This window comes from Pseudopipra pipra, chromosome 1 (genome assembly GCF_036250125.1).
Source record: "Pseudopipra pipra isolate bDixPip1 chromosome 1, bDixPip1.hap1, whole genome shotgun sequence".
NCBI classification, from domain to species: Eukaryota; Metazoa; Chordata; class Aves; order Passeriformes; family Pipridae; genus Pseudopipra; species Pseudopipra pipra.
The window spans coordinates 151,549,229-151,571,131 of NC_087549.1; the positions used below are offsets into that span (position 1 = coordinate 151,549,229).

At 43.3% G+C, this 21,903-nt stretch overlaps 1 protein-coding gene and 1 long non-coding RNA gene across 5 annotated transcripts in view; one reads left to right on the forward strand and one right to left on the reverse strand.

Moving 5' to 3' along the window:
• CTDSPL (CTD small phosphatase like) overlaps nt 1-15,465 on the reverse strand; it is an 82,076-nt gene extending 66,611 nt beyond the window's left edge. For all 4 annotated transcript variants that reach the window (XM_064639254.1, XM_064639227.1, XM_064639246.1 and 1 more), the window contains exon 1: nt 15,083-15,465. In XM_064639254.1, the coding sequence (XP_064495324.1) occupies nt 15,083-15,158 (76 nt within the window). In that variant the 5' untranslated portion in view covers nt 15,159-15,465. The remainder of the gene's footprint in view (nt 1-15,082) is intronic.
• A 327-nt stretch (nt 15,466-15,792) lies between these two features.
• LOC135404483 (uncharacterized) lies at nt 15,793-20,143 on the forward strand. The gene is made up of 3 exons (XR_010425672.1): nt 15,793-16,127; nt 16,412-19,141; nt 19,627-20,143. It is a non-coding gene; the product is annotated as an uncharacterized LOC135404483 (long non-coding RNA).
• The last annotated feature ends 1,760 nt before the right edge of the window (nt 20,144-21,903 follow it).

Here is a 21,903-nt window from a genome sequence, read left to right on the forward strand (position 1 = left end):
CTCTGAAAATTTCATTTTGCTGCAAGTGCAGCAAATTAATTCCTCCTGAACATGTTAGAAGTACAGCAATTCTTCTAATGGGATGCAGCCTTTGGACTTCTTTCTTTCTCTTAGCACAAGTCAGAATCCATTAAAATCCCTCATGTACATGTGATCTCTACCCCTCATTTCACAACAGCACCCCATCTCCTTCTACAGCCAGTATTAGTGATCATCCCAAGTGAACTGCCCTCCCTTTCCAGAACTGAGTATTGATTTCCCTTTGCTGCAGTAGAAATCAGAAGAACAGGAACTGAAAAGTTTCTTACAAACACTTTTCATAAATAATTACATAAAGGATCCTGATCTTGCAAATGTATTTATTTAATTCAGAAAAAGGTCAATTAAAACAGATTCCGTGGCCATGCTGAAGGATAAACATATGAAAATGTTGGTTGTACTCACTCAGGAAGGCATCTGACGAACTCCATCAGAGAAGGAATCAGAAGAGGTGATATTTTATCAAATTCAGCTGCAGCTTTTTGCAGTGGGGGATTTGCTAACATCCTATAGAAACTGTAAAAACCGTCCGAAAGGCCCCCGGGATAATGCAGCCTTTCCATAACCCTCTATATTGTTCTCCTGGCTGCGTAGCAGACACAAGAAGTTTCTCTGCAGTGGCAAAACAACAAGCCCCTGCTGATGCTGAGATCAGGTTTGCCTCTATGGAGTAGAGCGACAGGACTTCGCTGTGACATGAACCTTCCCCACACGGCAATTTAAATGCGCTGCCTCGAGTCTGTCCCCGAGCAAACCACGGGACTCTTGCCTGCAACAGGGGGAGCTTTCGAACCTCTTCCATTTTTACTGAATTACTGATTAAATTCAGCCAGGTGTTTGGGCTTTGGCAGCGCTGATGGGCTCCCAGCATATTACCTAACGCTGCTCCCAGCGGGAGGGTTTCAAACTCCGAAAGCCCGTTTTAACAACCACCCCCAACGCTGCTAAACTTAGAGCAGCAGAACACCACCACCAACCACTGAATTTCTCTTGCCAAGCTTTCCCTCTTCTTCTCCTTCTCCTCCTCTGAAGAGGAGCTAAAGATAAACGGTGGGACTCTGCAAGTCCATATCTCTGGTTACGTTGCAACGCAGCCAAACCCCAATGAGGCACATACAGCGTGAGGAGCTGATGACAAAGCTGTCAAATTAGGAGTTTGAACTCCATTTCACTCATCTTTGCACAGAGGCAAGCACAGAAGTCAGTGAAAACCTGTGCAGGCTTCCTTTACTGTTAACAGAGTCTCCACAACACAACTCCTGTCATCCTAAAGCAGACACCTACAGCAGCGGGATCGACTAAATCCTACAAGTGCCTGTGTTGCCTCCCCCAGTTATTAAAACAAACCTGCTTTATTTACCTGCACACATGACAAAGCCACGTGGAAAACTCTCCCATGCTGACCACCTGGTAAGACACAGCAACATTTCCTCTTCTCACACATGAAAGAATTTCCAGCACTGTTGGCAACAGTACTTGACTTATCAGTCAAGTCAACTACTTGACTGAAAGAGTCCTACCAGGTATTTAAGTACTTAGGGCTCCTCCAAGAAAGGCAAATGACTGAACTGAAAACACTAATGGAGGCAGAAAGCCTTGTTTAGGAGACACTATTGTCACACTGAGAGGATCAGAGATGAGCAGGTCACTGCCTCTTCCAGCCCTGCATCCACAGCTGAGGGACAACAGAACATCTGGCTCAGCTTTCCCTCAAAAAGGACCAAAAGGCTGAAATGGATACACAGTGGTGTTCGTGAATAAACACAGGAAAAAAATCCCCAAAACAAACCAACCAGCCAGTGGAGAGGGGAGTTAGTGATGGACAGTGGGACATGTGGCACCTCCAGGCTCCACACAGGGCAGGAATAATGATATGTGGTCCTCCCAGTAATCAAGAAAAGTGGCTTATTTGGCCACTTGGACCAAAAGGCAGGTCATGGTTTAGAAGCACACTGGTATTATTTCCTGTGACTGTTCCAAGGGCTGCATTTAACCTCTGGGAAGTGATATAAATAGATGGGATGTTTTCCAGAGGGAAGGGTGTTAGTGGTCAGTTTTACCCAAACACTGCCATGGAAGTATCTTCAGGTTAAACATTTGAGCTCTCCGTCCAGTTGAAATGTTTTAATTTTTTCTAGAAGAATTAAGAAGTTAGTTCTCTAGTAAATACTTGCTGCTGCCTTTCACTAGCACACAAGTCATGAATTTAACATGTTCATACTCAATTCTCTTCTCAGTACATTTCTGCTATTATTCAACATGCAAGACAACTGATTCCAGAGAAGTGAATCCACCCAGACTTTGCAAAGAAAACAATTTACATGTGTTTTGTTGCTTAGTAAACTTGAAAAAAAAATTTTTTAAATGTATTTCTGGATACTGGGTCCAAACAGCTACTTTACCACCTTAGGAAAAATTCAGTGCTTATTTCATTACAGCACAAGACCATCAAACTTCACTAAATGTTTGATTGCTTTTGATGACTAAATAGAAAATAAACCCAAAACTGTTTTCAAAGGCATCTGTCTATTGGACTTGGAAGTCATTTCCACAACTGCAGCATTTTATCAGCTATTTAATTGAAAATACAGGATACAGCTTCCCAGACAATCACAGTTCCTCTACATATACACTCTTAATTAAAGCAAGAAGGCCTGTTTACTCCTGTAAAATACTCTGCAGCAGAGCCAGCTGCCCATCACCTGAGCAGATATTAAAAAGGTGAAAACTGTGAACCTGTTTTCCACTCGGGATTCTTATGCCTTCAAAACTGTGTCGTTATTATTATCCAAGGGAGAAACCTTTACTGACCTTATTAGCAGAAGAGAAGATAAAGCCATTTGTTACTGAAGGCTTTAATACAAAGACCACCTACAGTGGTACTTAAGAAATCATCTTCACAATAAAAATTGCAGTTTGTTTTTTGTTTTTTGTTTTTTTTTTTTTTCCAAGAGCAGCATGTATTGGGCTGACAATTACTGGAAAACAGTAAAAAAACCCTACCATAAATTTTTGTTTTCCCACTTGACCCTTAACAAGTATTTAATGTGGTCAATAGAACCATTTTATTTCAACCTTGCACCATTAGCAAAGGAAAAAAAAAAAAATCAAGTGTTTTTTGGTTAGGTAAGTACTATGTGCATTACTGTGCCTGCTGAAAAATAATGAATTTTTACTTGTGGATTTCTAAAATGATATCAAGTGAATTCCAGCATCCCCCCATCCACAGCATAAGGATAAACAAAACCTAAACTAAACAGATATTAACCTTTACATGCTGAATTTAGGACTACCTCAGAATATTCTGCGATGAGTCAGAGCAGACTTATTTTACTCTCATGTGTCTTTAGTGGCCATGGAAGACATTTCCAAAACAAAACCAGGATTACTTCTGTGTTTTAGTACAAACACAACTCACACAAACACACGCCCTTGTCCACCAGTGTGATTTGTACAGTCGGAGTGCCAGGTTACCTTGCTAGAACCTCCACTGCTGTGTCCTCCTGGTCACCACCACGAGGTCACCTTTGAGATTTCCATTATCAGTTGCACATTCACAGCTTATACCCCTGCTAACGTTACTGAGAATTTTTTTTGTTTGCTTTGCTTCGCTTGATTTTATTTTTGAGTGTGTTGGGGTTTAGTTTTTCCTGGACTTAGGAGCACAGGGAATTATTTTTTATGTCGCAGAGCTCCAATCAATATTTTTAGATTTACAATTTAAGAAGATTGCAGGTGTTATTTGAACAGTGTGTGGTGAAACAAATACTTTTGGGTCACGAGGGGAAGGATCAGAACCCTCTGTGGAAACTGCATTTGAACAGAACCACAACAGCACAAGGTCAATGTTAAATTTTGCACTTCAGGGATTAATCCAACATATTCCATGGTGCAAAGTGAATAGCACAGTTTCATCCTTTCCATTTAGGACTTCTCCTGAAAGAATACTTTGAACAGAAATTGTAAAGCCAAACCTCCTTCTGATCCCACTTTTGTAGTTACTGAGTGTGACTCTGCATCCGACAGGAAGGGCACCTGAAGGATCCAGGGACACCTGGTCCTTAGGAATCTACTGAGGTTGTTTCTTGGGGCAGACTTTGTCTGAAAGCTCATTTTTCTCCTTTTAATATTATTACAGTTTCATAACATCAGATAGTAACAGCATTTAGTTCTCATGTTTAAGATAAACAACTGATTGACTGAAAGGTATTGAAAAGAATCCATCACTGCCACAACAGCTGAGGTGGTGGCATTTTTAAAGCCATCCTGCTCTCAGACCTCACTCGCTGCCAGAATGATGCTAAACAGGTAATTTATAATGATGTGCAGCAGCAACAGCACAAGTAAATACAGGAATGAGCCCTGCACGAATTCCTATTTCAAAACTGTCAGGTTTGATTTCTAGTTTTGTTCAGATTTTTGTCCTTTTTCCCATCATGATATGTTTACCCAAGGAGAAGTGGAGGCAACTGTAGGGTAACATGATGGGCACCAACAAGGCTGAAGGACTTGTAAGGAAAAAAAACAGACCAAATTGTCATAATACTAACAGTAAATGTTCTCTGTAGTAATACTAGTTAGCATGTAATTACTCTGAAAAATTAGTTTTTAGTAACTTTTCCAACAGAGAGAGAATGAATTTGCTGGAGTGTTTCAGATTTCTTATTGGGCAGGAAAAAAGGCATTTGAATTTCAGGGCACAGTTTGCATTAAGCTGTCAGTTTTATCATGGTAATCTGGAGCCAGAAACATTCAAGTATTCAATCCACTCTAAAATTCAGAAGGACATTTCCTGAGTTTTTTTTAGGTTTCACTTTCAGTCTCCATTAAACTTAACTATACATCCTTCCTTGACATATTTAATCTCAACACAAGAAGGAATCTTCCAGAAAGACAGGAGATTTTGAAATGTGAGGAAAAAGGAATCCCACAACTATGTACTCACGATAAACCCGATTAAACAAATCCAGTTAAAATCTCATTCCTCTGTGGATAAGCACAGACCTCTACACAGATGCAAATTGTTTTCCAGTTATGCTGCAAACCCCCTCCTTCTAGGACTTTCCAATTTATGTCAATGTGTAATTAGCAAATGAATTGCACTGCAGATTGCATTCAGTATTCTTTTCCTTTTTTTTTTAATTCCCCAACTAACATAACCTTCCCCCTCTCCACTTCCAAAGCTCTCAAATCATTTGCAACTTTCTGATTCTCAACAAAATCAGCTTCGTATCATAAAAAGTAATGAGAATTGGCAGCTGGCCAACAAATGACTTGGCAAAGGGAAGCAGCTTCCAGCACCCATAATCTACCACAGAAAAACTGTGGGTGAGAGTTCAGGATCAATTTAAGCACAGACACCTGACACGTTCAGTTGGTCACTACGTAAAGGAATCTTCCCATTCCTTCTTCTACTGCCCCATCCCTGGAAGTTTTCAAGTCCAGCCTGGATGAGGTTTTGAATGACCTGGTCTAGTGGAAGGTGTCCCTGCCCATGTCATGGGTGTTGAATTGCATGATCTTTAAGGTCTCTTCCGACCCAACCCATCCTGTGATTCTCTGATTGATGACACACAATTCATATGCTGAAACACAATCGGTACCCTCATAATATTATTTCTCAGTACCTTCATAAAATTACTTCATAAAATTACAAATGCAAACTGCTGCCAGTTAACCCTGCTTAGGCATTCCCAGATTAACTGTTTTGGAAACCATTTCTTCAAGGATTATGCAGGTCACCTGTATGATGCAGGAGCAAACACTTCCTTTATCCCAAATGGGGTATTTTGCCTTTCCCTCTGAAGCCACGCTGTACTGTGGGAAGAGCCCTGCCAAACTTACTCTATTTTACTGGTTATTTTTTGTGCATCTCCTCCCTTTAAATACAGCACAACAATCACTGGAAGTGATAAAAACCTTTATCTTCCTAAATTTCAATAGGGAGTTAAGAAACACATAGAATATCTTTCTTTGTAAGACAGCTCCTACACCGTCTTGGCCAACTTGCCAGGAGACAATCTGTCCATGCAGTTACGGTCCTGGGTTCCTCATCACTGCACCACCTCACCCCCAAACATCCACTACAGCTTCTCACAGACTCACAAAGGTTGGAAAAGACCTCTAAGATCGAGTCCAACCACTAACCCAGCACTGACACACCAGAATTATCCCCGGACCACCAGTTCCAAATACCTCTGAGCCCCTTGAACTTCAACAAAAACACACCACAAAGAGCAGCTGCTGCTCCAGAACTTCTCATCAGAACGTAAAAAGGTAAGAAAAGTAAAACACAGCAAGAGAAAGAATTAAAAAAAATCCAAAAAAGGTCAAAGCTTCACTCCAAAAATCCCTGTAAAATATATGCTTGAACTGTTTTTCCTGAAATGCTCTGCATTCCTCAAATTGTTAATGTATATCTTTGACCAGTTTTAGTTGAGAAGTCCCACACATCTATTTTGTTAAATTTCTAAGCTTTTGTGAAAGTTTAGTGAGATACTTTATAATTGCTCCTTTCTCTCCAGATGGTAAATATTAGACCTTTCTTTGTGCTTGGCTGAAGCAAGTATAAACAATTAAATATCTTCTAGGAACACGCCACTATTGACTAATCCTCTGCAGAATGCTTCTATCCATCTAATCATCACTAGGAAAAAACTGCCAACCTCACAGTTCAAGCAAATCTCAGGCTGCAAAACTTCAAAACCCATGCCCAGCATTTTGAACTTTTCCAAAGTGGACCTACTGGAGCGAACCCAGAGTGGCCACGAAGATGCTGAGAGGGCTGGAGTCCCTCTGCTGTGGAGACTGGCTGGGAGAGCTGGGGGTGTTCAGCTGGAGAAGAGAAGGCTCCAGGAGACCTTACAGCCCCTTCCAGTGCCTAAAGGTCTACAAGAGAGCTGCAGAGGGACTTTGGACAAAGGCGGGAAGTGATGGGACAAGAGGGAACAGCTTCAAACTGAGAGTAAGTTTAGATTGGATATCAGGAAGAAATTCTTCCCTGTGAGGGTGATCAGGCACTGGAACAGGTTGCCCAGAGAAGTTTTGGCTGCCTCATCCCTGGAAATGTTCAAGGCCAGGCTGGATGGAACTCTGAGCAACCTGGTCTAGTGGAAAGTGTCCCTGCTCATGGCAGGGGGTTGGAACCAGATGATCTTTAAGGTCCCTTCCAATCCAGACTGTTCCACGATTCTACAAAAGCTTTCCTGTAATTAGATCCCCGGTAACCACATGTACGTGCATTCATGGGTAACCAGTGCAAGTATGTAAACACTCAGGCATGAAAATACGAAACAGCTTTTGTGGACAGAAATGAGGCAGCACTGTCTGCAAATTGTTAAACGCGCTCGGAACGACTCTGTGCAAAATTCCTGCCCTTAAAAAAAATTCTTTTACCAACGTTACTTCAAAGAAACACCTGGATTCTCCTCCACGTGTCCATTGTAACAGCAACGTTGTGGCAGAATATCTTTCTGACAGCTATGAAGGTGGAAACCCAGCCATCCACCCCAAAGTGTTCTCTGAGATTAGGAGTTCATCCCCAAGACCTGGAGAGGCACCTCTCCCTCTTCCTCCCTCTGACCCCCAGAGGCCAAGAGAGGAGGTGATGACCAAGGGGATGACCAAGCTTTGCAAATCATCAAATAAACAAGAGAGTTTCAAATTTTACTGCTGATTACAGCAAACTGGGAAACAGCAAGATTAGTTTTACAGCCAATTCCGCTGGGAATCCTGGAATACAACTCAGGAAGCAGAGAGCTGCGGGGGTGGGGGAGAGCATAGCAGTGAATAAAAATCAATACTTCGCTTGCTACCAAGAAAATAAGGTTTGCAACAGTGGCAGGAAACAGCTGACCAGTTACAAGATGACGTTAAACAATATCATCATTATACAAACTGTAACTGCGGGTTGGGGTTCATAAAACACTTGTTTTGTCCAAACTGGTCCTGGAATTTTAGAAACATTTTGAAAAGTTACGTGCACAGTAGATTTTGACAGATGAGGCATCCATCATTTGGGGCTGCTCCTCTGCACAAAACAGGTTCTGCAGTATCTTACTTGCCCATTTGTCAAGCTTTAAATACATTCATAAGCATTCAGAGGAGAGTAATAGTTTCTTGCAAAAATAAATAAGGAAAAAAATCTCATTTAAAAAGCCCCTGACATCCCCAGAATCCCAGTCTACCATACATTTATTCAGATTTAACTCGCAATAAATTTTCTAGATAATAGAATTCTAGTCTCTAGTGCAGCCAATCACTTCTAGTAATTGGGTTCTTCTTTTTACAAATCATACTTTATTATCTTGTACAAAGAAAACAAGAAGTGGCACTTTGATGCAAGTGATCATTTTGATAACAGACTGAATAAAGCCTACAATCTTTATGTAGGCCCAACACCACTCACAGAACTTTCTCAGCTCCTTTGGCTAAAATTGATATTTTTACTGCTAATATCTATTTTTCACAGTAGCAGCTGGTACTGAAAGGACTGGACTGTATAGGACTCACTTGGATTTCTTTTTTTTGTCTTACAGCAAACATTCTAGAAATACAAAAAGAGGGCCAAAATTATACCACAGTAGACCACGTGGAATGTATTTTTACTCTGATCTATTTAGATGCCACTTAAGGCTTCCATATTTGTCACATCTATGCCCATTTTATGCCTTAACCTCCCCAAGCAAAAATAAAGCAAGCTCCCATCAAATTCCAGCAAAAGCAGAATTTACATAAGATTAACATTTCCAACATGAAACTCTTAAAAGCATCTCTGATGACACTAAAGCACAGGAGGCAAGTTTCCCTCTGTGCCTTCCTGGAGCTCTGCAAGTTCAGCAAAGAATTTAAATCCAATGAAAAGATGTCATCCTGTTTGAGATGAGCACCGAAAATACAGCTTATATCAGTATCATTCATTAGAACAGACACACGAAGACTTCAGAGACGCTGCTGAAAGTTTTTGTGAGATTTTCCAGCCAGGTTTCCACTGCTGAGAAGAATCAGATGGTTTACAATCCTTACCAGCAATCCAGATGTGGTCTTTAAACCTCTAAATGGGCTTGGCTGATAGAAGAATGATCAGCTGTTGTCTTATTTCAGCTTGGAAGATTCCTTCCCCTTTCTGGATACGCTTTTGAAAGGGGACAAGGGAACACACACAACCCAGCTGGGTGGGCAGAGACCCTCTGACTTCATCACGGGAGCACCCAGTGCCCAGGAGGATGGAGGGGGTCAGGGCAGTTTGGGAGCCTCTTGCAGACACTAAAACTATTCCCATTTCCACTACCAGCCTCTGTCTGGGCTCCACAGCCCCCAAGAGCCAGGACTTCATACCCTCTGCTCTGTCCCCCAGATAGGCTGGAGCATTTTGGCAGCTCTCCCCTCCTCCCTGGTCCCATAGATCCACGTTCCTAGCTGCTCTCCCAGCAAGATGTATCCCCCAGGCAGGGAGGGGAAAGAGGGATGAGCCACATTTTCCCTTACTGATTCACACAGCGGGCAAAACCTAGGGAAGAATGTAGGTAATTAGACCTGTATTTGCTTTTCCTAATTTTATTTTTTTTTAAAAGAAAGTGTTAACTCTTGTGGACAGAAGCACTTCAAATACAATTCAATGTAATCCATCCAAAATTCTGCGTTGGCTGGGGTTGAGTACTGGGCAAATTCACTCCTCAAGTTCCCATTTCCATATCCAGGATCGCCTGAAACTCAGAACTTAATTGAAAATGTAACACTGAGCCCCAGCCATGGTGGTAATTGCCAACAACTCTTCCAACTCAAAATTTAGCAGAAAACCAAAGCGCGCTTGCTTAGAGAGGGAACATTTAAGATTCAACACACATAAAAATTGCAGGCTAGATCTAATTTGCATCATATTCATGTTGGAATGATGACTTTTACAAGACAGTAAAACTCATAAATTCAGTGTTCCATGATGGAAAAATAAGCTTCCCACAGTTAAACCTCTCTATCAGGCCAATGGGAACGTCCTTCACCAACACTGGCAAGCGAGTCTCATTTCTCTTGGCTTTTGCTTTCTCAGCATTTTAGTTTAATGTCCCTTTAAAGAAACAAACATGGACCTGTTATCCCGAGGCTTATTTGTAATGTTCAGCTTAAACTCCAAAAGCCAAAGCGTAGCATCGATCACGCCGCATTTTACTGATTATGTCAGAAAATGCTATTTGCATTTCTGAATACTGAATTAACAAAATGTAGGTCAATTTTGGTTGTTTTGTTTTTTTTTTTTTTTCTTAAAGGCACGTTAAACTTTGGAACACTTCAGTTAAATCACTGCACTGAAACCAGCATGAACTGAGGTGGCACCACGAAGAAATGATCGCGCCGCAGCTTAAAGACACCGACTGAAAATTCGATGTTCATGAAAATTATCATTCCTGTTACTGCCAGGGCACTTCAGCCTGTTAAATGCGACCTTAAATCAAATCTTGGGTTACTACAGGTTACTACAGTCTCCTTGGAACATAAAACCTACTGTATGGCCACTCTGGTTTCATATAACAGCTATGCCATTAGTTAATGATTTAAAATTTTACCCTCTGTGAGCAATTCACATTCCACTGCAGTGCCCGAGTGGTTTCCACAACTTTTTTTCCCCCCCCTCCTTAAATTGCTACTTTAACACTAAAATTCTGAAGTTAATATTATAAAAATCTGTTGAGACAATGTCTCAGGATCATTAACATATGTTCAAATGTTTGAGTGCTCTGAATCCTGGTGATGTAATGGCAAAAAAGTACATTCAAAATATTTTCAGCTATTTTCAAAATGCTTTTTTTTTATTGAAGACACGATTAAAGACACTTATTTTGGCTTCTAAATTGAGATCTTCAGAACTTCTTCTTTAAAATCATAACGAATATTGGTCTCGCTGGTGGTTATTCCAATTTTATTTGAAAGAAAAGAAGGCAAAAAAGTTTGTTTGTGGAAACATCCTCGGGGACTCACTGTGATTAAAAAAATTACAATGGTTTAGGTTCCACTGTGAACCTCTTTCATATAATTTATTGCATAAGAAAATACACATTTGTAGGGACACTAAAGCATTCAGTTTAAACTCTAAACAACTGAAAATAGATGCCCAGCTGACAATTTTTATAGAAGTCAGGAAAGATTTATCTGAAGAAAGAAAACAAACCACCACAGCCTGAAGGAGGCACCTGAAGGACTGGGCTAGTATTACGCCACTATTTAACTTGGCACATGGAAATAGCCAAGAATCTGCATCATTTATGAGGATCAAATTAAAGCATTTAGGTAAAAAAAGGGAAATTCCCTTCTTTGGGCTGAATGTCTGCAGCCCATCCATGACCACGCTCTCGATGTTACACTCAATGCAAGGGTCTGTCAGCATTGCTCTGTTTTCTATACATTTAACCATACAGATCTTGCATTACAGGTCTCTGTTCAACTAATAATAAGAATTAACGCTTTCCTTTAGAAAATAAACAGTTGATTTTATCTGTAGAATTAATTACACAGAAAACCATCAGATTTTCATTTTTCATTTGTAGCTTTTATTTATATTTTTTCTTAGTTGCTCACACTTATCTCTCTTATAACAAGCCCCCTTTCATGTATTTATGTCTCCATTTTAATTTCAAATTACAAGTCTTGGTTATGTTTCCAATTCCCAGAAGTGCCAGATGATCACAACATAAAATATTTCTGTGAAGAACTACTATTTTTGTTACTTAAACAACTAACAGGGAATTAAATTCTCTGCGGATTCAGTGTTCAAAATATTTTCAAGCACCTACAAATCTCTGCTAGTTGGGAGAACCGAAGTTTCTGTTTCCCAGAACTAATCTGACAACATAGGAAGGGACCAAAATCCTCCAGCAGCACGAACACCACAGGCATTTGAGAACATTACAATAATAATAATAAAAAAATATGGTTGTAGCAAACCTTCCATGTTCAGCTTTCATTCTGACAGACAACTAAATCCAGTGCACCACCATGTGGCAACATATGAGGGAATGGTTCACATACCAAGATCTGGCTTTTTCCACCTTCAAAAATTTGCTGCAATTTGGTAAAAAATAAACATTAACAAATCCATCTTAGAATGTTCCCCTTCAACAAGGTGTCACAGCTTCACTTATCTCAAGAGCTACTTTTTAATACAGCTGGGACAGCAAGAAAATACTTGGGCATTTTTATTTGTAAAGGTTGTTATTTACCTAAAAACAGAACTACCCCAGGACCAGAGAACCAGCTCTGTTTCTTGCCAACGGCGCTCCCCTTGCACAGGAGAAATTTGGCATAAGCCTGTACTGCACATCGACCTCCTTTTAAAACATAAATGCATTTTTAAAAAATAAATCAGGCTAAATGCTGGACTCACATCTGATTAAAAGCTTCAAAAAAAAATCTTGGGAGAAAAATCAAAACCTTGAAGGTAGACACATGCATTATTTAGCAGCTGCTCAGTTACTGTAAAACTGCTTCTCTCCAGTTCAACAACAGGAAAATAAATTCATTTTTTCCCCTCAAGAAACAGCAACAGAAGGTCTCAAAAACCCTAAGAAAACACTGATTCCCCAAAGCCACCACATGCCACTTAGTACCCTGGAATTTATTTCTGCAGCCAAACACTAAACTCGGAGGAAAAAACAGGTTTTCATTAAACTGGACAGCCCTGGCTCACACAGCACAGAGCTGCTGTATTTCAGACTTCAGGCTCAGGTGATCCTTATTTCGTTAAACAAAGAGTTAATTCATGATGCCTCAACATATTTGTTAGCCATTTTGTACCAGTACATTCAGTTCACTCAGAATTAGCAGGGAGGACTCGCTCAACACCGGTCTCCTGCTAGGAACCTTATCAGTATTCCCATCTCTGCTCCGGGCGCTCTCGCAGCTCTCCGGACCTAAAGGCTTTGCTAGAAGTGTGAAGAAATCCGACAGAAAACTGGGTGACGTGATATGTAACCACGCCAGGAAGGCAGGTAGAGCAACGGGTTTTCACCAGCTCCGTACCTCGAGCACTGGGAAAACCTGTAGTGGAAGAGGCTGGAGCAAGCAGCGCGCTCCTTCCAGAGCCCAGCACGGACAGACCCGCAGTTCTCTTCCTGCAAAAGTTGCTCTGGAGTGATCTGACAGTCTCACCACAGAGCACATCGTCAAACCAATGCATGCACTTTAACCACAATAAAAAAAAAACACCCCAAAACCAGAAAAAAAGGTAATTCACCTCCTGCATGAAGATGACGCTGGAGTTCCCTTGTCTCCCAACTCCAGCTTCCCCCTCCTTCCCCTCTCCCCCCACCCCGCCTTGCTAACGCACAGCCTGAAAAGCCCCTACTCTGCAATGAAGACCATTTTCTGCCAAAGACAAACCAATAGCAAGAACACAATGCACATTATGCAAGTTACTGCAGAGTTATGCAAGTTAGATGCATATTTTTGCTCGCTCTACCAAGGACTCTGAAGCCACTTGTTTGATGTGGATGCTTACTCTTATTTTGAGCTGTCAAATCTTCCCCTACTTGTCTCAACTGGCTTTTTTTACACTCAAACTTCAAGCAGCTGCTACTGATATTAATGAAGCCCTTCCACTACTTACAATAACACAGGCCATTAAGACCAGGACAACATCTGAGCAAAGTATCACGCACATCCACCCCAAACCAAGTCTTAGGCAGAGCAGAGCACCTTACTGTAGATACCCCACGCTCCATATTGCCAAAACAGAGGAAAACACGACAAATCCCTTGAGACAAACCAGGCCTCGTGGTGGAAGTATCACCTCACAAGTGACAGGAATTGAAGAGAGTTCCATGAACACTCCTATGCTGAACAAATAAATAATTTTTTGTTCGAACAACCCCCAACCTCGTGGCTTTTTTTTTTTAATAAATATACCTTCACACTTCTGCAGGTAGCACCGGTGAAGTGAGAAGAGAGATATTTCAGGTACGGCCTCTCAGTCAAAAGTACCAGAGAGCAACTTCAACAATATGGGACCCCTCCCTATTTACAAGATGAGCCACACAAAAATGGAAGCTTTTTGGACACGAAATCCATCCATTTTAGGGCGAGGTATATCAATCTACCATTTTTAGAAGACCACTCGAAGGTTTTACTGTACCTACCAGGGAACATGGACACTATTTCTAATTTCTGTCCTTTCTTCCCTATTTACCAGGACTGCCTGCAACAAAGCATAAACTTGACATCCAAGTAACTTCCCAAATCCACACACAGCTCTCCAGAACTTGAACCCTGCTGCTCACCCCGTACCTTGCCCACCACCAGATGCAAGGACACAACCACGTAAAGCCCCAAGACCGCTCCGAGCTTCCAAAAAGAAACAAGGTTAAGGGCACTCATCAACACCCAGACTTTTGACAGAAGCACCTCCTTCGGCCAGGCTGGATTCATCTCATTTAGGAGCAAAACGCAATCCAGGCACGATGCCTTACACAGGCAACAACTATTTATCGACTGAGTAAACAGAGCCGCTTTTAAAAGTAGCGCATATCTCCTCCTGAGAAGCACAAATATCCTCCAACAAACCTGAAAGCTACACATTCTGAAATGTGAGGCAGGAAAGAACACAGGAAAGCAGAAAGAAACCAGGAATTTTTTATTTTGCTTAAAAAAAAAAAAAAAAAAGGAGGGAAAAAAAATTTAAAATCTGAACAGCTGAGATTTCAAAGCGTTCCAACACACCCAGCACAGGTATCCCTCCCCTGAAGCGGGGCACTAACAGCACAGTGACCACCGTACAAAGTTACCTCCCCAAACCTCGAGGAACAAGAGTATTTTATTTAAATGACCGATTAAACTTGGCATTTAAACACTCTTAACAAGTTCTCGGCTGTATCCAGTAAGCAAATTCAGAGACCTTCATGCAAATACCTTCACCCCACAAGCAAAAAACCAACCCAAACCCAACAAGCCCTCCTCTATTCCCAGTAGCCTAGAGAGGATTATACGGTCACTGAAGAATGCGATTTTAAGCGGAGGGGGGGAGGAAACAATCATACAGAAAAGAGAGAAGGCAGCTCACCTTTATCCTGAGTGCAGGACAGGATCTCCTCCTCTTTGGGGTTAGTCACCTGGGTGATAATGGACGGGTTGTCCATGGAAACAGAGTGAGATTCCACCTGGCTATTTCCCTCCCAGAGGCAGGCGTGTGTGCGGGGCGGGAGTGGGGAACGGGGCGGGAGGGGGGGGGCGGGTTGGTTGGTTGGTTTGTTTGTTTGTTCAAAAAAAAAAAAAAATCAATACGCGGGTTTGTATTTAAAAAATAAAAATTAACAAAAAAAAAAAAAAAAAAAAAAAAAAAAAAAAAAGGAAAAACTGAAAAAAAGGCAGGGAAAAAAAAAAAAAAAAAAAAAAACAACCACCCCAACTAACTCCTCCAGGAGCGAAGCCAAGGGGGTGGGGGTGAAGGGGGGAGCACCGCGCTGCCACCGCCGCCTCCTCCTCCTCCTCCTCCCGGCGCCAATTCTCCGCGGCGGCGAGGGGGGGGAAGCAGCGCAACCCCCCCCTTAAAAAAAAAAAAAATAATAATAAAAAAACCCCAATACCGGGATTAATCCCAATTCACCCTTCCGGGAAGCCCCTCCGAGCGCTTCCCCACCCCACCCCCCCTCCCCTCCGAGCCCCCTCCGCCGCCGCCTCCCGAGGCGGGGGAAGAGCCCCCGTCCCTGCGCTCCGCTCCGCGCCTCCCCCCGCGGCCTCACGCCGCCCCCCGCATCCACCTGAGCCGCCCCTACATCACCCCCCCCCGGCCGCCCGCCCCCGCGCTTATCTCATCCCCGCGCCCCCCTTCCTCCCGCCGCTCGCCGGGCCGCCCCCTCCTCCTCCTCCTCCTCTTCCTCCTCCTCCTCCCCCCGTTCTCCCGGTGGCGGGCGAGGAGGGAAGCGCGGCGCGAGGGGAGGAAGGGAGGGGAAAGGGGCCGAGCCGCTCCCGCGCTGCGCCACAACCCGCCGCCGCCTCCTCCTCCTCCTTCTCCGCCGCCGCCGCGCCCGGAGCCCCGTGAGCGCGCCCGGCCCGCCCCGCGCCGGGTCCCGAGCGAGGGGCGGGAGCGGCAGCGCCCGCGGAGCGCGGTAAACAACGGGGCGGGCCCGGGGGAGGGGACACGGCGGTACAAAGGGGAGGGGAGTGCCCGGGGCCCGGGCGGTGCTTGGGGCCGTGAGGGCGCGGGGTGGGCCGGGCCGGGCTCGTCCCGGCCGCCATTTCCCGCCCGAGGGTGCGCGGGAAAAGATAAATCGGGGAATCGCGAGGTTGTTTTGGTTGGGGAAGAGCTGCGGGAGCGTCGGGTCCGACCTGGGGCTCAGCGCCACCGTGTCAACTCAGTGCCACGTCCGGGCTTTCCTTACACGCCCTCCAGGGATGGAACTCCAGCGCCTCACTGGGCAGCTCGTTCCGATGTCCAGTCACCCCTTCGGGGAAGAAATTCTTCCAAATGTCCAATCTAAACCTTCTCTGAACCCGCTTCCTCTGATCCTGTCACTTTTTACCGGGGAGAAGACACCGACCCCCACCTGGCTACAACCTCCTCTCAGGGAGCTGTAGAGAGCAACAAGGTCTCCCCTGAGCCTCCTCTTCTCCAGGCTGAGCCCCCCCAGCTCCCTCAGCAGCTCCTGGTGCTCCAGACCCGTCCCCAGCTCCGTTGCCCTTCTCTGGACCCAAATGTTAATATTTTTGTTAATAAATATTAACAAATGTTCACGTTTATTTGATGTTAATAAATGTTAACATGTTTATACTGTACCCGTCGGGACCAGGTATAAATCATCTGCTTAGGAGATGTGGGGAGTGAGGTGTTTTTTTACAGGTGGCCATTTAGTGTGTTTTTCAGAGGCAAGCGTGTAGCTCAAATCACAGAATGGGTCAGGTTAGAAGGGACACAGAGGGTCACTTGGACCAACCTCACTCCTCAAGCAGCGTCATCCTGGAGTACACGACACAGGACTGTGTCCAGATGGTTCTGGAATGTCTCCGGTAAGGGAGACTCCACAACCTCTCTGGACAGCCTGTTCCAGTGCGCGGTCACAGCACAGTAAAGAAGTTCTTCCTCATGTTCTGGTGGAATTTCCTGTGCATCAGTGTCTGCCTATTGCTTCTTGTCCTACTGCTGGGCACCACCAAGCAGGGCCTGGTCCATTCTCTGACACATTCCTTGCAGATACTGATAGATATTGATGATGTCTCCTCTCAGCCATCTCTTCTCAAGGCTGAACAGGCCCAGCTCCCTCAGCCTTTCCTTGTACAAAAGATACTCCAGTCCCTTAATTTTGTAGCCTCCACTGAACTCGTTCCAGGAATTCCATGTCTCTCTGATACAGAGAAGGTACAGGCTTGGCTGCTTCTCCCGGAGCAAGTACTCTCTGTCTTTTTCCTAAAAGGCATGTCTGGCTCTCCAGGAATTCCCAGCGCTGCTGTTTGCTGGTCCACGAGGAGATAAACTGTGGTGTGCCTGCCTTGCTCCCACCCTCCTCAGTACCTGCCATAACCCAGAGCCCACTCCAAATAATGGCTCTTTTGTGGGCCTGTCATAGTGTAAAACCAAGAGAAAACCTTTGAGAAAACATGGTGGCATGTTTAACATAAATAAGGAATTGCAACCTCCTTTCGCTCCTAGAAAAAATGGATTCTAATGCATATACAAACCTCTATTGCAACCTTGCTACGAAAAGGACAAATGTAATTTTAAATTTAATTACCTAAATGGGGAAAATCCTTCAGTTACTGGCATAGACCCAGGCAACATGAATTTTAGTAATGTTGGTTACGACTATCTTCTTTTTGCCCTAAAAAAGGGAAAGCTACTGCCCATGTGCATTTAAAAAAACCCTCATAAATGTATGTCAGAACAGTTTTACCTAACAGTAACAAACCCATGGCATTGACTCTCCATCCCTGGAAGTGTTCAAGGCCAGGTTGGATGGGGCTTGGAGGAGCCTTGTCTAGTGGAAGATGTCCATGCCCATAGCAGGGAAGTTGGAACTAGCTGGTCTTTAAGGTCCCTTCCAACCCAGGCCATTCTGGGATTCTGTGATTCATTTCAGCTGCCAAATGGGGTTGCAGAAATGACCACTTTGTTTAATCCCAGCAATTTAAGCAGCTGTTCTTGTTGCAGTGCTTTACCGTGAAGGAAGACTACAGGCCCAGCCTTGAGGAATTTCTGCTCAGCAGCAGTGCCACAGCCAGTTCCTGGGGAAAATGACTTAAATCTCTGGGGCCTTCTTACATTCCCACAGTTAACACATTTAAACATTTTGCTGCGAGTCTTCAAATTGATGTGGGTTTTTTTTCAGTGTAGAAAAAGTGATTCAAAATCTACCTGCGCTTTCTCTCTCCAAAACTAACACTCCCTAAACTTCAGTACAGGCAGAGATACCAGTATTGCAGGTTTCTGGGACTTGTATTTTAGGTTTGCCTGTTCTACTCCTATGACAAACACTTGCACAGGGAGCGAGTGCGATGCCACTGCTTGCATTGCATCCAGTTGTACAAGTTTCAACCTGCTGTTTGGCTTTGGCTCCTCCAGACAAGAGTCTTGCTGCTCCAAACCGTCCCTTGCAGGTTGGATCGGGCACAGATGAACAGGAGTTGGTACATGTTGGCTGATGGAATTAGCCCTGCTACCTGTGAAGGCTGGGAGCTCCTGCTCCTGAGTTATTATGCAGCTTTATCACAGCACTGCTTATGTTGTAATCCAGCAAGTGCTTGATCTTTTACCCGCCCAGGCACTGCAGGCATCTTTAATTATCCGAGGGTTAATTTGCATGGGAGCTTTTGCTGAAACAATAAATTCATACCTCTGTTATTATTTGGTATGAGTTTCTGTATCAATATTTATATTTGGGGAAAACCAAAGGAGCTTCCTGCTAGCACTAAGACAAAGGAATTGCTTCAGAGCAAGTTCAGGAGTCATCCAGCACTAAGAACATCTTCCAGTTCTTCTCAGGGGAAGAACAATTATAACATGTGGTGGGAGAACATGTGCTCCAGTGCCTCTTTTCTATGCAGGGATGAGGAGATAGAAATGTCTTGTCTGATGAAAAGCACGTTTTGCAAGGCTTGACAAATGTGATGTTCACCTTGAGCCAATGTGGTATGTATGATTTTAATGTTGGTAAGATTGTTTCTGCAACTCATCTTATAAAATTCCAGTCAAACAGCTCACTGTGTATGTTCAGCTGATGAAGGAATTGGGTGCTTACTTCAGATTAGAGGGGGAACTGCTGTCTGGGGGGTAAGTAGGGTGGGAGAATGTGCCAGAAGGGGCTGTCTCTGCCTGTGCTTGTCCCTTTGCTGCTGCAATGCAGCTCCCTCACCCCTCCAGACTAAAGTGGAGAGCAGAAAAGCAAGATACTGATGACACACTTGGAGCTGTAGAAAGTCCACGCTCTTGCAGGGCATTGGGAAGCCAAATGGAAATTGAGGAAGCTCAGCTGTACTGGCAGCACTGCTGTAACATTGGAAACAGGTCCCTTCCCCTGAGCATGGGTTCAGCCTCTCCACCCCCCCTACTCCCATTCCTGTGCCAGTTATGAGATAGCTGTTACAATCCATGTATCCTTTCTGTTTTTACTTTAGGAACACTGTGAAGTGTGTACAGTATCTTCTATCTGTGTTTCTTTGTATGCTACATGAACTAAATCCCGAATAATCCTGTGGAACAAGGAATGGTTTCATCTCCCTGTCACAGATCCGAGGTGGAGGCACAGACAAAACAATACTTTGCAGGGAATTACAGTACCATCTTAGGAGAAGATCCAGGTTTTCATCATGACTCCTGACATTTGTCCTTGCCAGTAAAACATATCCCCCTTTCAATGCCACAGGATGTTTTATAATAGGGGGAAAAAAATGTTTTAGCAGAACTGTTCTACATTAAAAGGAAGCATTTATTTTCATTGGTATCAGCTCAGTGAAGGCTTGACCCTGGGATCACAATGGGAGTTTTATCCTTGACTTTAATGGAAGAATAATCAAGGTCTCGTGATATTACATCCTAAAGAAAGGCAAATACTGCAGTTTGTATCAATAAGATAAATGTCTCACATTTAGTGTAAGCCGCTATATTCTTGCAATAAATGGTTTATTAGATTGATTAGATGTCTTAACTTCACCTCAGCTATTAATCACTTTTGGCAGCTGTTTACTGCTTTGTATACTTTGAAGTAATGGAGATTATTCCTTAATTATCTCATTGCAGTTCAGTCATTGTTTCCTAAATAGTGCCATTAGAATGGTAAATTGCAACAGTAAAACAGTGTCAATACGGAGTTATGGAGTTCCCATTTTATGACGCATTCATAAAGTTAACACAATCTACTTAAAACATGGCTGTGATTTCCACACAGTGACCTATTTGATATGGCAGAAGAGATTTGGATGAGAAAACAGTAGAGCATTAAGTGTGCTGGGACTCTGCTTTCACCAAAGTAAAACACAGAGTATTCCCTGTTGGAATATATGTGCGTATCAGAATTTATTAAGCCAGTGCCTGTTTGATCACCTTCGGTTTCACCAAGTGCTGTGAATTCCAAGAATTTTGTGCCTTTGAATACAGCGTGTTTATTTCTGTGCAAAAAGAAATGAGAAAACTCCAAGCAATGCTATCGTTTAGAGGTTGCCATTGTCATTCTGCAGAAGGATAAGAGAGTACAAGATCAATCAGAAAAAAATGGCTACTTTTAATATTGTCTTCAGATCCGGCAGCAAGTCATAACGTAGCAGTTGCACAACAATTTCCATTCTGAGTCCCTTTTCCAGTCAACTGTAACTGTCCTGAACTTTAACATTATGAGTTGTCTGTTTCAGGCTGAGTTGTTTGGGAGGAACCGGTATTACTGTCAGACTGAGAAACATTCATGAAACCTGCTTTCAAATACTGAAACAGAAATTCTCCTCCTTCTTGCTCCGCGATAAAAGGCTTTTGGGGAAAAAATAGCATTGCAAATTATGGGTAAATGTGGGGATTTTATTCTCCTTGACTTTTTACTGTGCATATGATAGAAAATGTGGATCCTTAGCTTGGCTTAAAGCAGTGCTGAAAAAAACTGAATGTGATTTTTACTAATGTTAACAATTTATGTTCAACCCCAAATTCCGGTAGACTACTAATCCAGAAACTTTGATTAAGGAAGCCAACTAAGACAAGGCCTGATTGTGCCAGATATCAGACACACACATGAGAAATAATGCCTGAAAAGCGTTCAACCCAATGTGAAGCAAACGTATAATTAAAATTCCTGGCCATAATTTTGGTGCTGGGCTGAATTCAGCTGGTGACCCACAGGCAGAAGGCTCTGAGAGCTCATCACCTGGTGACCTACAACTGAGATATCCAGTCCTTCCCAATTGCAAATGCTCCACCTTTGCAAGACAGCCTGCCCTCTTTTTAGCAAGCAACCAAATCGTGTTCCAGCCTTTTCAAAGGTTGGCAAAGTCTCCCATTCATGTGCTCGTTGCATCTTCTGCTTCATCTGATCAAGTTTAAAGTCTCCTGCTGCCCCAAGGTGCTCATCAACATCTTAGAGCTGGAGAGGAGCTGCCACTAGAATTCAGCCAGCAGAGACATTTGTAACGAAGCTCCCACTCAGTCAAGACCAGCTGACTGCAGACAACCAGGTAAATTCTTTAGCCTAAATAATTTGTCCTAAACCTGATCAGGGCATACTCCGAATCTTTCAAACTCCAAAAGCAACACCACAGGGCCAGCAACAACAATTTAGGAGGCAACAGCAGCTTCAAGAAGTGCAATTGCTTGTTTATCTGCAGCCTTAGACTGTATCTGTTCTATGGAAAGGTGGTGGAAGCCTAGCCATGATGATGGATGCCCCATCCCTGGAAACATTCAAGGACAGG